At 48.2% G+C, this 19564-nt stretch overlaps 1 protein-coding gene across 1 annotated transcript in view; it reads right to left on the bottom strand.

Annotated features, from left to right (window-relative positions):
- The window catches only part of ASNS (asparagine synthetase (glutamine-hydrolyzing)), a 299686-nt gene that overhangs the window by 219373 nt on the left and 60749 nt on the right, over window positions 1–19564 (bottom strand). The window contains exons 4-5 of the mRNA XM_069648540.1: window positions 19201–19386; window positions 6381–6482 (exon numbers count right to left, since the gene is read on the bottom strand). Of these exons, the coding sequence (XP_069504641.1) occupies window positions 6381–6482; window positions 19201–19386 (288 nt within the window). The remainder of the gene's footprint in view (window positions 1–6380; window positions 6483–19200; window positions 19387–19564) is intronic.

The raw sequence follows: 19564 nt of genomic DNA, 5'->3' as shown, positions 1-19564 counted from the left end.
GGTTTTAATAAGGAGACATGGAATACTGGATGTATTTTCATATGCGCAGGTAATTCTAATTTGACCGCCACCGGATTAACTATGGTAGAGATGGGGTAAGGTCCAAGATATCTCGGGTTGAAGGTGCGGGGTCCTTTTAGAGGCAGGTGCTTAGTGGATAACCAGACCTGATCTCCTACTGCGTAGTGAGGGGCCTCTTTACGGTGTCGATCTGCTCCCTTTTTGACTTGAGCTTTAGCTCTTTGCAGATGGGCAGTGGCTTCTTTAAAAGCAGGGGTAATCTCAGAGTGCAAATGATCCACAGCAGGTGTTTCGAATTCTTGGGGAGGATCCAGATTAGAGGTTCTAGGATGATGTCCGTATAATAGGAAGAAGGGAGTCTTCCCGGTTCCAGAATGAGTTGAATTGTTGTAAGCGTATTCTGCGATCCAAAGAATATCCTTCCAAGGGTTTTCAGTTTGTTGGAGCATGCAACGCAGATATTGCTCTAGAGTCTGATTTGTCCTCTCGGTTTGTCCTTCAGTTTGGGGATGGTGACTGGTTGAAAATCTTACATCAATTTGGGCTAGACGACAGCAACTTCGCCAAAAGTGGGAGATGAATTGACTTCCCCTATCGGAGATTAAAACCGAGAGAAAACCGTGTAACCGAACAATGTTTTCTAAGAATTCTCGAGCCAATACCGAAGCCGAAGGTAGGCCCTTCAGGGGAATGAAGTGAGCCATCTTGGAGAATAGATCCACGATTACTAAAATGTTATTATACCCTGAGCATGGAGGTAAGTCCGTGATGAAATACATGGACAGGGTATGCCATGGACAGGGAGGAATATCCAGAGGGTGTAACAGGCCGGCTGGTTTCTCTTTCTGACTTTTATTCTGGGCACACACACCGCAGGAGATTACAAAGTCTCTAATATCCTTCTTCCATGATGGCCACCAGAAATGTCTCTTGATCTTTTCCATGGTTTTGGTAATGCCAGGATGACCCTCCATTAGAGAGTCGTGATAACAGGAAATTACTTGTTTTTGTATTTTCTCACAGGGCAAGTACAATCGCCCTTGGAAATATGGTAGGTCTTGATCCACTGAGAATTCTTTTCCCTTTAATTGCCAGTCCTGCAAATCGGCCGGAGTTAGGAGTGACTTGACTGTAGTCTTGATGTCTTCAAAGGATTGAGCGTTGACCAACCCCAAAAGCCTTTGTTCTGGGATTATGGGTATTGGTTCTGGATTGGTCAAATGTTCATCAACTCCCATCCGAGAGAGGGCATCTGCTTTTCCGTTTTTACTGCCGGGTCGATAAGTAATTATAAAGTCAAACTCAGCCAGAAACAGAGCCCAACGAAGCTGTCTGGAAGACTGAGCTTTGGCCGTCTTCAGATATTGTAGATTGCGGTGATCAGTCATTACGGTGACTGTGTGTCTGGCTCCCAAAAGATAATGCCGCCAGGCTTTAAAGGCCGATCTGATAGCTAAAAGTTCCTTGTCTGTAATTGAATAGTTGATCTCGGAAGCCGAGAATTTGCGGGACCAAAAGGCTACTGGATGTAATTGGTGTGTGACCGGATCTCTTTGTGATAACACTGCCCCCATAGCAAGACTAGAAGCATCCGTTTCCACGATGTAGGGGAGTTCTGTGCGAGGATGTTTTAGAACAGGAGCAGAAATGAATTTAGCTTTTAAGTCCTGAAAAGCTTGTTCTGCTTCTGTAGACCATTCAAAACGTTTGTTCTTCTTTAACAGAGCGGTGATGGGCTGGACTAGCCGAGAGAATTCAGGAATGAATCTGCGGTAAAAGTTAGCGAAGCCTAACATGCTTTGAACTCCTTTTACCGAGGTTGGTGATGGCCACTTGATGATTGCATCGACCTTCTTTGAATCCATATGAACCCCATTAGGTGACAATATGAATCCCAAGAACTCAACTTCAGTTACGTTGAAAACGCATTTTTCAAGCTTGGCAAAATGGTTATGTTGACGCAGTCTCTCGAGAACCTTTTTAACGTGTTTCTGATGTTCCTCTTCAGATGATGAATAGACAAGGATGTCATCAATGTAGACAACAACACACACATCTATGAGTTCTCTAAGGACATTGTTCATAAAATACTGGAAAGCGGCAGGAGCGTTACAAAGTCCAAAGGGCATCACTTAATATTCGAATAGCCCATACTTGGTGCGAAAGGCCGTCTTCCACTCATCGCCTTCTTTTATTCGTACCAAGTGGTAGGCTCCTCTGAGATCCAACTTTGTATATATGCATGCTTCTTTGACTTGGTCCAGGAGTTCAGGGATCAAAGGTAACGGGTATCTGTTTTTAACGGTGATTTGATTCAGGGCGCGGTAATCTATACAAGTTCTAAGGTCTCCTTCCTTTTTCGGAACGAAGAACAAAGCCGAGGAAGCTGGAGATTTAGAAGGATGGATAAACCCGTTAGCTAGGTATTGGTCCAGATATTGCCTGAGATGAAGATTCTCTGGCTCGGTGAGGGCATACATCCTACTGCAAGGAGGAGTTGTTCCGGGTATCAGGTCTATTTGACAGTCGTAAGACCTATGAGGAGGCAGGGTGTTAGCTTGATCCTTCCGAAAGACATCTTGGAATTCTTGGTAGTCGGGAGGCAATGTGGGAACCTCTGAAGAGATCGCCGCCACTGAAACTTCAGGCCGAGGATAACAAGTGGTAAAACATTCTGGAAACTGAACCGTCTTTGCTCGCCAGTTGATCTGAGGATTGTGCTTCTCTAACCAAGGGATTCCCAGAATGATCTGGAACTGAGGGGCCTTGATCACATCGAACACGATTTTCTCCCGGTGTCCATCTTGGCTCACTAGCGTCACTTCTTGGGTGGCGTGCGTTACTGGTCCGGAGGCTATCTCTGTGCCATCCACTGTAGTAATGACGTCTTTTACTGCCTTAGGGACAAGGGGTAGATTCATCCTTGATGCCATTTCACGGTCCACATAATTGCCGATTGCTCCGCTGTCGATGTAAGCTTCAATTGCATGCAAACGATCCGGACGTGCAGGATTAATGAGGACCATGGGCACCACGAAATGCGAGGTCACGGGACAGATCTTAACGCTCGGCAAGAGGACCTCTACACTTGCCGGGCTAGGTCGTTTCCCTGCTCGGAACTTGAGGTACTGGAATCTGCGGCTCCTACAGCTTTCTTAGCTAGTTTCACTGGACAGTCTCGAAGAAAGTGCCCCGAGTTCCCGCAATAGAGGCATAATTGCAGCTGTCTTCTTCTTTCCCGCTCCTTTTGAGTTAAAGGACCTTTCATCCCCCCCATTTGCATGGGTTCCACAGTGTCAGCTCCCTTAGTAGAAGTCTGTGGTTTAGAAAACACTCGGGTATCAAATTTAGAACGATCAGCCTTCCTGTTCTGTAATCTGTGGTCCAATTGGACGACTAAGTCAATATAGTCCGAACATTCTTGTGGAGGGTTCACAACTTGAGCTAACACATCCTTGAGCTCTCCACGCAGGCCTCTGTAGAAAAGCGTTATTCTCTTATCCTCGGGCCATTGAGTTTCCACTATGAGTCTGTTGAATGAGGCTATATAGGTCAAGAGGTCTTGATTACCTTGTCGTAATGAAAGAAGTTCATTGTCCAAGGCCTGCCCTTGTGCATGCCTTGCAAACAGTTTCTCCATGCTGGACTGGAAGGCCTGGAAATCATGTAAAACCGGATCATCCTGGGTGACTAAAGGGATCGACCAATCTGCGGCACTGCCACTGAGATAAGAAAGCACAAAAGCCACTTTGGTCTGGTCTGTTGGGAATGCAGCTGGTCGACATAAGAAATGTAAGCGCCACTGGTTGAGGAACACAGCAAATTTCTTTGGGTCACCAGAAAAACGTTCGGGCGGAGCCAAGGGCACATTACCAGGTAGATTGATTTGCACTGGAATTACAGATGATGCAGAAGGATAGCTTCCTCCTGGAGCGGGCAGGGGTGTCTGTCCTCCCTGCGTTTGTAGCAATTGCCTAGCGAGGTCGTCTGTTCGCTCCTTGGAAATTATCAGTTCTCTTCTTAGAGAGCTTGTTTCCTGACGAGCTGCATGTACTTCTGCTCTTAATTCCCCGAGCAACTGGGCTAAGTGATCAGTGTCTGAGGTTTCCATTGCGCCTGGGTAGGAGTTTTGCAGTGGGCTTCGCGTTCTGTAACGCTCACCTGATTCCCACGGAGGCGCTGATCTTGGCAGGAAGGTGTCTGTGACTCGAAAGGTGATGTGCAGAACCCGATGGGCTTCTGGGGTCGAACCTCTTTGCACTGTGTGTCAAACTCGTAGGGTGAGGTTTCTGCAGGTGAAAGAATATGGGGGTTAATGGTCTGGGTTGTTCAATGTCCCTCTTCCTCTCTCTCCCTCTCCGTAGAGCCCCCAGGTCAACGTGCTCACCTTAGATAGGTAAATGCTGGGCTCTCCATCTGCGTCTGGTGCAGGCCGCTGTTGCCAGTTCCTTCACTGGTGAAACATAGGCCTCTTGGACTCAGAAGACTGTTACCGTCGTTAACTGCACGAGCGGTGAGTTTCCAGACACCTTTTTAGTCTTTATAGTCTTTAGGTGCAAGGCACGTTAACATTGAACAGGACTTCGTATAATGCTTTTCTCCCTTTTGTCTTGCAGGACTCTTGAGGAAGATGGAGTGGAGCGCCTGGAAATGCGTGAGTAAATGCAAGCGCTCTAACTGTCTTTTCCTTGCAGCGTAGTTCGTGCTGAAGAGCAGGCGTTCTATTGCGAAGAGCGCGATGGGCGTAAGTAAATACCTGTCTAATGTCTCTTCTTTTGTCTTTCAGAAGTTGGTTTGCAGCGCCGGAGTCCGCGGAATGTCCGTAAGTAGATACAATGCTTTTATCTCTGCAGGCGGCGATGCAGTGTGAAGAAATCCAGAATTCACGGAGTGCCGGTAAGTAGTGACAATGCTTTTGTCTTTGCAGGCGGAGGTGCAGCGTGCCGAAAATGACCGCAGCCGATGGATCAGGTGAGTAGCACTGCGAGATAAGGCTGCCTTGCTAACCTGCTGTTTCTTGTCTCTGCAGGTGCTGCTGTCGACTGGATGCAGGAATGGTGAGTATGCTTCTTGCAGATTCAGGATGCAGGAATGGTGAGTATGACTCTTGCAGATTCGGGATCGTAAGAAGAAAGGCTCGAACAGACTCGGTGAGCGTTCTGCTGCAGATGCAGAATAACGCGAAGCACGTTTTGTCTATCGGGTGTGGTTTAAATAGCCTTGGAGTGATGAGGCATCTTCCTCCACGGCCCCGCCTAGGTAAGAAAAGAGTTCCAGTTCCAGAAGCTTTCCAGTGCTGAATCCAGGGAGTGGAGCTTGCCCCACCCAGGTAAGAAAGTAGTCCCTGTTCACAGAGGACTTCTAAGAGGCTGGTAAGTAAGCAGCATGGTCTGCTGCAGGTAAGTCCACCCAAGCATCTGCACACATATTATGAGCCCGGCGCTTCCAGTGCCGGGACCGATGATTCTGATGAGCCTGGTGCCACCGGCGCCAGGACATGGTCCAAAAGGTCCCCGTGGGGACCGGCTGGTGCCTAGGATTAGGGTTAGGGGCCTGCTTCCAAGGACATTGGGCTGGTCCTGGCTCCTTGGAAGCAGTGTTCATGACAATTCTTTACAAATTAAGCACTGCATTTTGGATAAGAAGCAGACACATAATCGCATCTATTGGAAGTAAGTACATGACTCCAGTGCTGAGAAATTATATTTTAAGCAAGACCACTTTCAAAAGCTAATGCAACTTACCATTTCAACATAATAGTTCCAGTTAGTCGCATAAAAGGTATCAGCACTTGGATATGGTTGGATGCAAAAGTAGCACAACGTAACATTAAACACATGTACACGCATACCTTTATGAAGTTTTTAGGCCGAGCAAAACAATAACATTTCAGGAGTGATGTAAATATTAGCTCATTAATGGATTTAGATTGTAGATCATTGAACAAAGTCTCTGATATCTAGATATCTAGCTTGAGTTTCCTTCCAGCTTTTGGTGGTCCAGCTATGAGAGCTCATGGTACCATATTGCTTATTAGTGAAAGGATATAGGCACATTCTCAATGGCTGCATCACATACACAGCGCCCAGTCATCTTGAGATACATATCATGTATCCAAACAGTAGAAGGGCAATACAATCATGGCTACTCCAACAGGCTGGTATAGAACCTCACAGACCTATTCCAGCACACGGAAACTGATCTAGCACCTTACACGTACTATTCAACTGTAACACAAGGTTCATTTGTTCTTCCTATAAAGGTATGAAATTATGTTTATAAATAAACAGAGTACATGTATACTAAAGTTATGAGACAGATTTTAAATATTTAGAAAAAGGCTAAATTGTGTGTTTCACCTGACAAAAGACATCCAATCCTACGATGAGCCATCAGGCGTTTTCTGACAGCATTTTCTAATAGCAGTCGAATATTGCTCTTCACAGTTTCACGGTCAAAACCTAAAAAAAAAGAAAAAAGAAATTAGGATCATGTTAAAGATATCAGCATCTGTATTATGATACTTTCGCCGGTATTCCAGGGCCGCTGCACCAGCACACTGAATTAGTTGCTCAAAGGTGAACAGTGTGTGTGCACTGCACCCATTCAGGCATGACTTCAAGCGGGGGCTATGTGGTTTGAAACCAATTACCATGCACTTGAACTGGGGGACTCCAGCTCTTTAAGACGAGGTAGCAATACCCTTGAGATGGATGGGGATGCAGAAATTATTCAAACATCAATAATCGAAACGACTCAGGTAGTTGGCAAAAAGATAACTGTTTTAAAATATCAATTATGTAAAACAGGGAGTACAACAGATATCAACGGATGTCTCAGCGTAAGTTCTCCCAATGTATCTTAAAAAAGCGTTCTTTTATAAAACAATAGTCATTGATGAGGACAACCTACGTGTCTACCAACGTCATCCTACGTGGCAAACTACAAAAACATAGTGGCAATTGTGATAGGGTCTAAGGGAACATCTAAGTATATGTGCCATACTCGTCTGGGAAAGTGAGAGAATATGATAGGTTTCTTAACATCAGGTGGGGCAACTAAGCCCTTCCCTTAAACTGGTCACTATGAACGTCACTGTGATGCTGGAAATGCATCTGAGGGACAGGGCCTCTGAATCCTTGTCCTTTTTCTGTTTTTATCGTGTGTTCTGTTATGTTTTCTGCCCAGGAGTCCATTTGGGACTCCTGGCAGTGCAGCTCTCTCTTTTGGTTTGGTGAACAGACCCATGGGATACCCTTATGGCACCCCTGGGTAGGGGTACAACCCTGTGCCCCTAGTGTATGTTTTTGGGCACCTGTGGGTGGCCCACAGAGCAGGGTATGGGCTGGTGGCAGCTCCATGCTGAACTTGACAGGTGCTCTGAGTGTCCTCCATTTTGGGATACCCAGGCCCTGCCATTGGGATCAGTTGATTCCTGATAGAAAACAAGATGGCCCCTGTGGCCTCTTGCTTTCTATTGCCTGTTGTCTTGTTTTTCCCAAAGTCCTGGGAAGCCCTGACTCTGTCCCTTCCCCCTGACTGGCTGTTGGGTGGAAGTTCCATATATGGTGTTGTTGTGAAGGCCCAGCTAGACTGACTGGAGCCTTCCCTTTGACTGTATGTTGTGGGTACCTCCTGTGGGTGGGACCTGGGTGAATGGAGTGTGTGACCAATATACACTTCTTGTTGTGGTTGTCTGGTTTCTGGCATGTGAGACAAAGACTGAGACAGCCCTGCCCGAAACTGGCCTGAATGCAGTGTGTAGTGTTGAATGGCTGGGTACTTGTCCCAATCCACATTCCTTGTTGTGAGTGTCTGAAAGGGAGGAGTGTGGCCTGAATGCACTGTGTGCCTGATTGGCTGACTGACTGCATGAATGCCCTTCTGTGTGATTGGCTGCTGTGTGTGTGCCAGCAGTGTGGATGAGAGACAGAATAGTATATCTGGGGACCTCTCACCACTGGAAATTGTTCAGAAGCATTCAGAAGCTGAGTCTCCACTCAAGAGTAACTGGATTTGCTGATCCTCGACGTCCAGCTGGAAGAAGAAGACTTGCTGTGGCATTTGGTTCGACAGAACTGAAGGTTGTCGAAATCGTCGAGGACTGACCCGAGAGAGGACCTGGCTAGGCACCCTCTTCCCGTGCTCCGAGGGACCATCGAGCACCGCTGAATCTTCGCCGAAGTGCCCTGGAAGTCAGACCCTCGAAAGGCTGCCGACCCGAGACGGGACCGCCGAGGAGATCGAAGTGAAGCACCCGGACATCGACGCTGTCGAAGTCCATTGCCGTCGACCAGGGTTCGCAGGTCTGTGTAACCGCTGGAGGCCCGTCGAAGTTGTGTTGCCCAGCCGTGGGAACCACTTGACGCCGTGCCGCCGACGACCGGAGCCGTCCGCTCCTTGCCTAAGAACATTGCAATCGAAGGACTCCCTCGACCGCATCGTCGACCGCTTATCCTGCCGGAGAAAGTCGAGGACGACCAACGCGCCGAGGAGAAACCTGCCGGTGGGTTTCCCGCCACCCAACGACCTCAAAGACTCGGACGACCCGACGCCCTTGCTGGGCTTCCGTCTCTACAATCTTTGCGGTCCAGAACTATTGTCATCGAGGTGCCCCGCACACCTCCGCCTTGCAGGACGCCGACGCCCCGACGCCGACGAGCACCGCTCGGACGAAGCTGCCGCCTCTTTGACATCGTTCTACCTCGTTTGTCGACGGACGTTCGACGCCCCGTGCCTCCCGCTTGAAAGGGAAGGCATTCAAGAAGGGCCGTCGATTCCCCGTCGCCGAACCCCGAGGTCTTCGACGTTTCTCGACGCCTCTCGACGATCCGTGACTCCTGCTTTAAAGGGGGTCATTCAAGAAGGATCTGTCGACGCCTCTTCGAAGAACTCGACTCCACCAGGTACATTGGGGGGGTAAAAACATTGTAGGAGAGAATAAGACTATTGAACAATATATGGACTGGGCTTGTGTTATATCTCTTTATTTTACAGGTTGCCCAGGTGGGGGGATCTCCACACAGAACTGTGTCCAGTAGCGAGGGCCAATATTCTGCCTATTGTTTCAACCCTCTGTTATCTCTCCTCTCTCTATTGCTGGTTTCCTTCTTATTGATCTGTGTGCTATTTTAACAGTATTGTGAATGCACTTTAATGAGGTCTAATATTAGTGGTACCACTTTAGAATTGTAGATATTTACCATTATTGATTTTCCTGAGCACAAAGTGCGTTATTGTGATAAGTGTACATAACCTTTGAATATTAATTATATAAAGACTGTGTTTTCAGTAATACAGTGTGTGGACATTCCTTTGTGGGGGCTTGGGGGATACACTGTACTTAAGAACCAGCCTGCATCACCTCCTGAGAAGCTAGGCCTTGATTGCTCGTCCATTGCTACCGTAATCGAGAATCTTGGCTGGGGTCTTCTGTGCCTCTAATCTACCATATAGAGAGCGGAAGTACAGACCCCCCCACCGGTCTTGACAAGCTGGTGGCCAGCGGTGGGATGCTTATGGTTTTAAGACTCAGTGTATAACCGTGCCACTTACAAAATATCCGCACTTTTATTAGATTAAGGTTCGGGTGTGTTCCAAATAACTGCATTACAAGCAATGGAGTCCATTGCAAATGGTAAATTGACTCGGATGAGCTTAGAGGCTCTCCAGAGTGCTTGTGAAGCCAGGGAGTTAGACTTTGTGGATAAGTCTAGGGCTGAGCTGATAGCTGCCCTGGTGGATTACCAGACTGATGGTGAAACTCTTGAGGAAGGGGGGGATGCAACCAGTGAGGACTCTGCCCCTGGGGTTGTCGCTGAATCTGTTTCTGGGAATGCCACCATTCCTGCTGCCTCTGTTCCAAACCCCAGCAATTCCATGGAACTTGAGTTATTAAGGATGAAGTTAGCCTTTGAATATCGCAAGTTGGAAATAGAAGCTGAGCTTAAGAAAGAGGAGCTGGCACAGCAAGTGGAACTCAAGAATAGGGATCTTGCGCTCAAAGAAAAGGACACTGAATGTCAGAGAATCCAGTTAGAGAAAGCTCGAGTGGAGACTTCAGCTAGACCAATTGAGAGTGGCAGGTCCCCAGCCACCAAGTTTATGAAAGATTTGGTTGGTGTGTTTGTGGAGGGTTCAGATATCCTCCAATGGATTGAAGCGTTTGAAATGGCTTGTGCAATTCATGATGTAGATAAAAGAGATTGGGCTAAGTGTTTGTTAAGCAGAGTGCCTCAAACTGGATATGACTGTATTCTGAAGCTGAGTGTGGAAGAAAGGGGTCAGTATGAGTGTATGAAGTCTGCTTTGATTGCCAAGTTTGGCAAGACACCTGCCCAATACCTTAAAAGGTTCAGGGAATTTAAGAAAAGAGAGAATGTGTCTTGGGTTGACTGGGTGAGTACTGCGCACATGAACATGATGGGGTGGATTGATGGATACAAGGTGAAAACTTTTGTTGAGTTGTCCCACCTCTTGTTTTTTGAGCATTTTTCTGAAGCCTGTTCACCAGAGCTGCGTCAGTATGTGGCTGACCAGAACATTTTGGACCCCTTTAAGCTGGCTAGGTTGGCTGACAAGTGGGTCTCCCATCGGGTGTCCCCTAAGGACTCCAGTGGGAAGGACAAGGACAAAGAAAAGGGGGCCTCTCAGAAAGCTGAGGAGTCCCAAAAGCAGTCACAGTCGGGTAAACCAAAACCTTCCTCTCCTAAGACCCAAAAATCTAGTGGGGATAAGTCCTCTGTGGGTGGGAATAAGAGTAGTGGTCCACCTGCTGCAAAGCAGGTTCCCAGTGGTTCCAGTACCGTACCCCGCACTCCTGGCACTTGTTGGGATTGTGGGGCTCTGGATCACAAAAGGGGTGACCCCAAGTGTAAAGGTAAGGCACTTGGAGTACAGGCTGTCAGCCTGACCTACCCTTACCCCGTGTCTGAGGTGGAGGCCACTGTCCTCCCCTCCTCTACCGGAATCACCTTTGGTGCTCCGGTAGAGATTTCCTTAGTGTCCCTTGGGGCCTGGGACCAGTACGCAGAAGTACTGGCGACTATCCCACAGAACACCCGTAGGTTTTTGAGAAGTGTCCTCTTGAATGGCCAGCCTTCTACTGGTTTGAGAGACACTGGGGCAAGCATGACAGTGGTGGACAGGACCCTGCTCAAGCCAGAGGACTATGAAGGTGCTCCTCTGCAAACCACCAGATTAGCTGGTGGGCCTCCCCAATTATCACCTGTAGCCTTAGTCACACTCATGATTGGAGACAAGACAGCAAAGCTTCCTGTCCTGGTTCAGGACAATGTCCCTGCTAACATTCTGTTAGGTAATGATCTAGTGGAGTTGGGGTTGATCTCGGATGGTCTTCCCCTGACTGCTGCTGCGGTCACTAGGTCACAGGTGACACCGGGTCTGGCTGTGAGTCAGGTACCCGAGCCAAAGGCGAGGCCTAAGGCAAGAAGAAGGAAGACCAAGAAGGCCACCTCTGTGGAGGGAACACCTTCTCTTCCTGCTGTTCAGACAGCACCCATTGGGATCCATGCTCCGGACGGGCTGGGTCCAGTGGAAAACCCAAACTCAACTCCTGTGGGAGAAGAGGCAGAAGACTCTCCTGTGGGAGAGGTTCTTAGCCCGGAGGAGCACCCCGACCTTCAATGCTTGTTAGCTGAAGGGGGACCCTCCCGGGCAGACTTCTGTAAAGGACAGAGAGAGTGCCACTCTCTCGAGGGTCTGAGGAAACAGGCCCTGTCCCAGGCACAAGGTGAAGTGCCTAGGACATTCAAGATTTATTGGGAGGGTGAGCTCCTTGTTAGTGAGCCCACTAAGCCTGAACCTGGTGCCCGCAAGAGGTTGGTGGTACCCCAGGTTTACAGGCCCTTCCTACTGCAGTTGGCGCATGAGGTGCCCTTGGCTGGTCATCTTGGGACTAAGAAGACTAAGCAGAGGCTCTCTGCCCATTTCTACTGGCCAAGGATGGGGGTAGAGGTGGAGTCCCACTGCAGGACCTGCCCCACTTGTCAGTTGTCTGGCAAGACTGGAGGCAGGATCATTGCCCCACTGCAGCCATTACCAGTGGTTGGCACACCATTTGAGAGGGTGGGCATCGACATCGTCGGTCCCCTTGACCCTCCCACTTCAGGTGGACATCGGTTCATCCTGGTCTTGGTAGATCATGCCACCAGGTACCCTGAGGCAATACCCCTTCGGACTGTTACTGCCAAGGTGGTTGCCAGGGCTCTCCTGGGCATTTTCACCCGTGTTGGATTCCCCAAGGAGGTTGTCTCTGACAGAGGATCCAACTTCATGTCTAGTTACATGAAAACCATGTGGAAAGAGTGCGGGGTAACCTACAAGTTCTCCACCTCTTACCACCCCCAGACCAATGGTCTGGTTGAGAGATTTAATAAAACTCTCAAGGGCATGCTAGGTGCTTTGGAAGAGCCCCTAAGGAGGAAATGGGATCTCCTCCTGCCATGCCTGCTGTTTGCTTACAGGGAGGTACCTCAAGAGGGTGTTGGGTTCAGCCCCTTTGAGTTACTCTTTGGACATCCCGTGAGGGGGCCCCTCGCCTTGATCCGAGAAGGCTTGGAAGCCACCCCTCCAGGTCCCGCCAAGCAAGTGGGGGACTATGTGTTAGGCCTCAGGCGGAGGATGACACAAATGATGGGTCAGGCAACAGCAAATCTCAAGGCCAGCCAGGAATTGAACAAGTACTGGCATGACCTTAAAGCTTCGCAAGTGGATTGGACTCCGGGACAGGAAATCCTTGTGATGGAGCCTACCAAGCCTAGAGCTTTGGCAGACAAGTGGACTGGACCCTTCAGGATCATCTCCAAGATGGGCAAAGTCAATTATCTGGTTGACATGGGAGCCTCTGGGGTAGCCCCCCAGGTATTCCATGTCAACAGGCTCAAGCCTTTCCACAGGCGAGCAGAGGTCTCATGTCTCTTGCTAGCTTCAGGGCAAGAAGAGGATGAGAGTGAGCCCCTTCCTGATTTGCTGCATAGCAACCCTCAGGATGGCTCAGTGGAGGGAGTACAACTCTCTCCCGATTTGACAACAGAGCAGCAGAGGGCCTGCAGGGCTTTGCTCCAGCAGTATGCCTCTCTGTTTTCACTGACACCGGGCCTTACACCGTGGTGTAAGCACGAAATTGACACTGGTGACAGTGTGCCTGTCAAGAGCAGGAGCTATCGTATGTCAGATACCGTCAAAAACCACATCCAGGCTGAGGTCGCCAAGATGTTGGATCTGGGTGTTATTGAACCCTCAACCAGTCCCTGGTCCAGTCCAGTGGTCCTTGTCCCCAAGGCAAGTTCCCAGGCGGGTACCAAGGATTGGAGGTTCTGTGTGGACTACCGAGGAGTCAATGCCGTCACCAAAACTGACGCGCACCCATTGCCCAGGGCTGATGAGCTCGTGGACACTATAGGTGCTGCCAAATTTGTGAGCACCTTTGACCTTACCTCAGGCTATTGGCAAATAGCTCTGACGGACCATGCCAAGGAAAAGACGGCATTCTCCACACCTGAGGGACTCTACCAGTTTAGGGTCATGCCCTTTGGGTTGAAGAATGCCCCTGCCACCTTCCAGAGATTGGTCAACCATGCGCTCAGTGGGCTGGAAGCCTTTTGTGTGGCTTACTTAGACGACATTGCCGTCTACAGTTCCACCTGGGAAGAGCATTTGACACATCTGGATAAGGTGTTGCAGGCCTTGAAAAGGGCTAACCTCACTATCAAGGCCAACAAGTGCCAGATAGCTCAGGGGAAAGTTACCTATCTTGGTCATGAGGTAGGAGGGGGTCAAATCCAACCTCTCTCCAGTAAAGTACAGGACGTACAGAACTGGGAGACTCCCACTACTCAAACCCAGGTGAGAGCCTTTTTGGGCCTCACTGGGTACTATCGCAATTTCATGGCAGACTATGGAACCATAGCTGCACCCCTGACAGCTCTAACTTCACCCAAACAGCCTAGGAAGGTTAATTGGACTGAAGACTGGCAGAGGGCCTTTGATGGCTTGAAAGAAAGTCTGTGTAGGGCACCTGTGTTGAGTGCGCCTGACTACAGCCGACCCTTTATCGTCCAGACGGATGCCTGCGACACCGGAATTGGAGCTGTCTTGTCCCAGTTAGATGACAAAGGGAGAGAACATCCTATCATATTCATCAGTAGACAACTCAAGGGTAGAGAACTTAGGTGGGCTACTGTTGAAAAGGAATGTTTTAGTATAGTTTGGAGCCTTAGGCGTTTTAGGCCCTACCTTACGGGGTCCACCTTCAAGGTCCAAACAGATCATAAGCCCCTGAAGTGGCTTATGCAGATGAAGGGTGAGAATCCGAAATTGCTCAGGTGGTCGATTAGCCTACAAGGGCTAGACTTCACCATAGAGCACAGACCAGGGAAGAGTCACGATAATGCAGATGGCCTTTCCAGAAGGTATGTTGACCGTCTGGATGAGGGTGTCTATCCCGTGGGAGATTAGGCACCCTCCACCTCAGTCTGGGGGGGGCGACTGTGATGCTGGAAATGCATCTGAGGGACAGGGCCTCTGAATCCTTGTCCTTTTTCTGTTTTTATCGTGTGTTCTGTTATGTTTTCTGCCCAGGAGTCCATTTGGGACTCCTGGCAGTGCAGCTCTCTCTTTTGGTTTGGTGAACAGACCCATGGGATACCCTTATGGCACCCCTGGGTAGGGGTACAACCCTGTGCCCCTAGTGTATGTTTTTGGGCACCTGTGGGTGGCCCACAGAGCAGGGTATGGGCTGGTGGCAGCTCCATGCTGAACTTGACAGGTGCTCTGAGTGTCCTCCATTTTGGGATACCCAGGCCCTGCCATTGGGATCAGTTGATTCCTGATAGAAAACAAGATGGCCCCTGTGGCCTCTTGCTTTCTATTGCCTGTTGTCTTGTTTTTCCCAAAGTCCTGGGAAGCCCTGACTCTGTCCCTTCCCCCTGACTGGCTGTTGGGTGGAAGTTCCATATATGGTGTTGTTGTGAAGGCCCAGCTAGACTGACTGGAGCCTTCCCTTTGACTGTATGTTGTGGGTACCTCCTGTGGGTGGGACCTGGGTGAATGGAGTGTGTGACCAATATACACTTCTTGTTGTGGTTGTCTGGTTTCTGGCATGTGAGACAAAGACTGAGACAGCCCTGCCCGAAACTGGCCTGAATGCAGTGTGTAGTGTTGAATGGCTGGGTACTTGTCCCAATCCACATTCCTTGTTGTGAGTGTCTGAAAGGGAGGAGTGTGGCCTGAATGCACTGTGTGCCTGATTGGCTGACTGACTGCATGAATGCCCTTCTGTGTGATTGGCTGCTGTGTGTGTGCCAGCAGTGTGGATGAGAGACAGAATAGTATATCTGGGGACCTCTCACCACTGGAAATTGTTCAGAAGCATTCAGAAGCTGAGTCTCCACTCAAGAGTAACTGGATTTGCTGATCCTCGACGTCCAGCTGGAAGAAGAAGACTTGCTGTGGCATTTGCTTCGACAGAACTGAAGGTTGTCGAAATCGTCGAGGACTGACCCGAGAGAGGACCTGGCTAGGCGCCCTCTTCCCGTGCTCCGAGGGACCATCGAGCACCGCTGAATCTTCGCCGAAGTGCCCTGGAAGTCAGACCCTCGAAAGGCTGCCGACCCGAGACGGGACCGCCGAGGAGATCGAAGTGAAGCACCCGGACATCGACGCTGTCGAAGTCCATTGCCGTCGACCAGGGTTCGCAGGTCTGTGTAACCGCTGGAGGCCCGTCGAAGTTGTGTTGCCCAGCCGTGGGAACCACTTGACGCCGTGCCGCCGACGACCGGAGCCGTCCGCTCCTTGCCTAAGAACATTGCAATCGAAGGACTCCCTCGACCGCATCGTCGACCGCTTATCCTGCCGGAGAAAGTCGAGGACGACCAACGCGCCGAGGAGAAACCTGCCGGTGGGTTTCCCGCCACCCAACGACCTCAAAGACTCGGACGACCCGACGCCCTTGCTGGGCTTCCGTCTCTACAATCTTTGCGGTCCAGAACTATTGTCATCGAGGTGCCCCGCACACCTCCGCCTTGCAGGACGCCGACGCCCCGACGCCGACGAGCACCGCTCGGACGAAGCTGCCGCCTCTTTGACATCGTTCTACCTCGTTTGTCGACGGACGTTCGACGCCCCGTGCCTCCCGCTTGAAAGGGAAGGCATTCAAGAAGGGCCGTCGATTCCCCGTCGCCGAACCCCGAGGTCTTCGACGTTTCTCGACGCCTCTCGACGATCCGTGACTCCTGCTTTAAAGGGGGTCATTCAAGAAGGATCTGTCGACGCCTCTTCGAAGAACTCGACTCCACCAGGTACATTGGGGGGGTAAAAACATTGTAGGAGAGAATAAGACTATTGAACAATATATGGACTGGGCTTGTGTTATATCTCTTTATTTTACAGGTTGCCCAGGTGGGGGGATCTCCACACAGAACTGTGTCCAGTAGCGAGGGCCAATATTCTGCCTATTGTTTCAACCCTCTGTTATCTCTCCTCTCTCTATTGCTGGTTTCCTTCTTATTGATCTGTGTGCTATTTTAACAGTATTGTGAATGCACTTTAATGAGGTCTAATATTAGTGGTACCACTTTAGAATTGTAGATATTTACCATTATTGATTTTCCTGAGCACAAAGTGCGTTATTGTGATAAGTGTACATAACCTTTGAATATTAATTATATAAAGACTGTGTTTTCAGTAATACAGTGTGTGGACATTCCTTTGTGGGGGCTTGGGGGATACACTGTACTTAAGAACCAGCCTGCATCACCTCCTGAGAAGCTAGGCCTTGATTGCTCGTCCATTGCTACCGTAATCGAGAATCTTGGCTGGGGTCTTCTGTGCCTCTCCTCTACCATATAGAGAGCGGAAGTACAGACCCCCCCACCGGTCTTGACAGTCACTAAATACACAACACTAAATACACGACGTCCCATTGGCTAAACAAACTATAGGACCCTTAATCACGAGGCCCCCTATCATTGGTTGGCACTCTTACCTCCGTCAGTACTTTTCCACCTACGTTAGCAGCACGCAGGCTGGGCTTCGAGGTGCAAGCTAGTCTTAACCATAGCTTCCCACCAATTAGCATAATCATCTATCATCACCTCAGTGGTCTGCTGTCAATTAGGACTTTTAACTTGTCCTTGGGAGTGTTCTTTGCTCTGGAGAATTAAAGGGAGTGAAAGCACGCTCTGTCTTCATGCGTAGTTTTGGTCATCATGTTCGTCCAACTTCATCCTTCCACGTGACTGAAGACCACAAAATCGAGCTTCTAGTGCATTTAAAATACTATTTTCTAATAGACCTCTGACGGACGGCACTCCAGTGCAACACGCAGCCTTATTGGATAGACTCATTAAAGTACTACAACTACTCTCTGATAGGACAGGTCACTTAAGAGGGTCATCTTGTATTTTACAGTTAAGAAATCCCTGGCCAGCCCAGTACCCTAGGTTTTGGGTAAATCAATGGAGAACCGTATTTTGAATTTGTTTCAAGCTGAGAACAAAATGTTTTTTGAAGATGTATGATGGACACCCAACTGGTCAGAAAGCGAGACTAACCTACATTGAGAATTGCAAAATTGGTTCTTGCTATAGGACTGGAATGCGGATAATCACCATTTGGGGAAATTGAAACAGTATCTGCCTTTCCTGAAATTAAGTCATCGATTCTTGGAAATGCAGCAATATCTGACTTTGTTTCCAGCAACTGAACCTAGGCATTTTGTATTGTTATTATGTTTAGGCAGACTTCGACATTGGCTATTAAAGGGCCAGAGCTTAAGATTCTCAAGGAGGCCCGTATATGCAGACTTTATGGTAACTAGTCTATTGGAGACCATACAACATGTACTGACTTCCTGTTTAAAATTTAGAGATGTGTACGTGCATTTTCTGTCACATTTTGTGCATGATGTGGATGGCATTATTGTTTGAACATCAAGAGTCTGTGTGTTAAAATAGCATTGTATAAGAGTATGGAATCGACTTGAAACAGCCTTGAAGAATGGGTATAAGGACTAGGCCATGGAATGGGTGGTAAAGAAGTTAGAAATGGGGTAACTGAATTATACCCTTACGGTTAAGGAAATATAGACATCTGTAAAGGGATAGTGATTAAGTTATGTCTTATTATGATACATATTTTTGACAGAATGTATAGTTAGGCTAATATTACATCATATTATTTACAATTTGTATGTGAATTTCTTATGTGGAAGTTTCTTTTTCTCTTTGTAAGTGTTTTAATGATTTGATGTGAAAGGTTAATTATGAACTGAAGCACATTAATAAAATGATTTTAAAAACAGGTTTTCTTTATCATGTGACAAGAGCCAGAACCATGGAAGTAGAAAGTCTACACAGACATCTGCGTAGGACCAGAGTATAGTCAAGTTAAAAGCGATGGATTCTGAAACACACAAACTTGAGCCTTTCTCACTGCAGTGCAAAACATGCCGTCTGTTATACTGATCTCTTTGTCAATATAAGACCTCTGTGAAAACAATTTGGAAATCATATTCAAGAAAATATGTTTTTGCTGCAATATAAAAACGAGCTAAGAGTATTCATTAACCACCAGTAATACATGCATCACGAAACAAATTGGATTATTAACAATGTGGAAAGACATTTCTGTATTCTCTAAGAAAGGGGTGCCTTGGAAACCTTCATAGTAATATGAATGTATTGCAGGTGCTGCATAGGGAGCTAAGGGATGACATGGCTAGCTCTATATTATTAGATAAAATACCAGGTTAATGATTGAATAAATATCTATTAGGGGTAAGGATGACTTCAACGATTTCATGTCTATGTTCATGACTGTTATCAGTAATGCTCCAGACTCACATTTTTGATAAAAAATAGAATGGTCTGTTTTATCGAGTTCAGGGGTCACGTGTAGTAACTTCCAGCAATGGCATGGGGGGGGGCTCGAGAGCTGTGTAATATCGCCCACCTATAATTCTGGTCAAATGACACCACCGAAAACCCAGAAAAGGGTATGGTACACTGCTTTTGATTTCCTGCAGTCCTAGCAACCTCAGGTAGTATTTGCAACCCTGAAATGTGTTGGGAGCCAGGCCTGTGGTAATCACTAATTTCACGAGAACCCGCTCATCACTCATTGGTAAGACAAGTTGGTGATTTCCTGTGCTGTATTTACCTGCCTGTAGATTGTCCACAGTATCATAGGCTGCGTGCACAGGTTCATCTTTACAGGTGTGGAATTTCACCAGCTCTACTGATGCAACTTTCCCGTTCTGCTTTAAGTCGAATACTTCATAGTGGCCTGGAGGGAAGGGCTCCACTTTTGGAGGTGGTGACATGGAGTGCTTCAAATTGACAAGGCCTGGGAATGGGAGAAACGAATAACATGCTCAGTGCGCAACAACTGCAGGTTGGAACATTGGTAATAGGCTTTGCAATGGTTAATAACCATAAACTCTGGCAGTGCAAATTCTACAATTGTGGTGACAGTTTCAATCGAACAACTAATGAAAAGGAAAAATCCCACCACAAAGAAAATA

This window comes from Ambystoma mexicanum, chromosome 2q (genome assembly GCF_040938575.1).
Source record: "Ambystoma mexicanum isolate Mex_15411 chromosome 2q, UKY_AmexF1_1, whole genome shotgun sequence".
NCBI lineage: Eukaryota > Metazoa > Chordata > Amphibia > Caudata > Ambystomatidae > Ambystoma > Ambystoma mexicanum.
The sequence above is the reverse complement of the archived record's forward strand: the minus strand, read 5'-3'. Positions and strand labels throughout refer to the sequence as shown.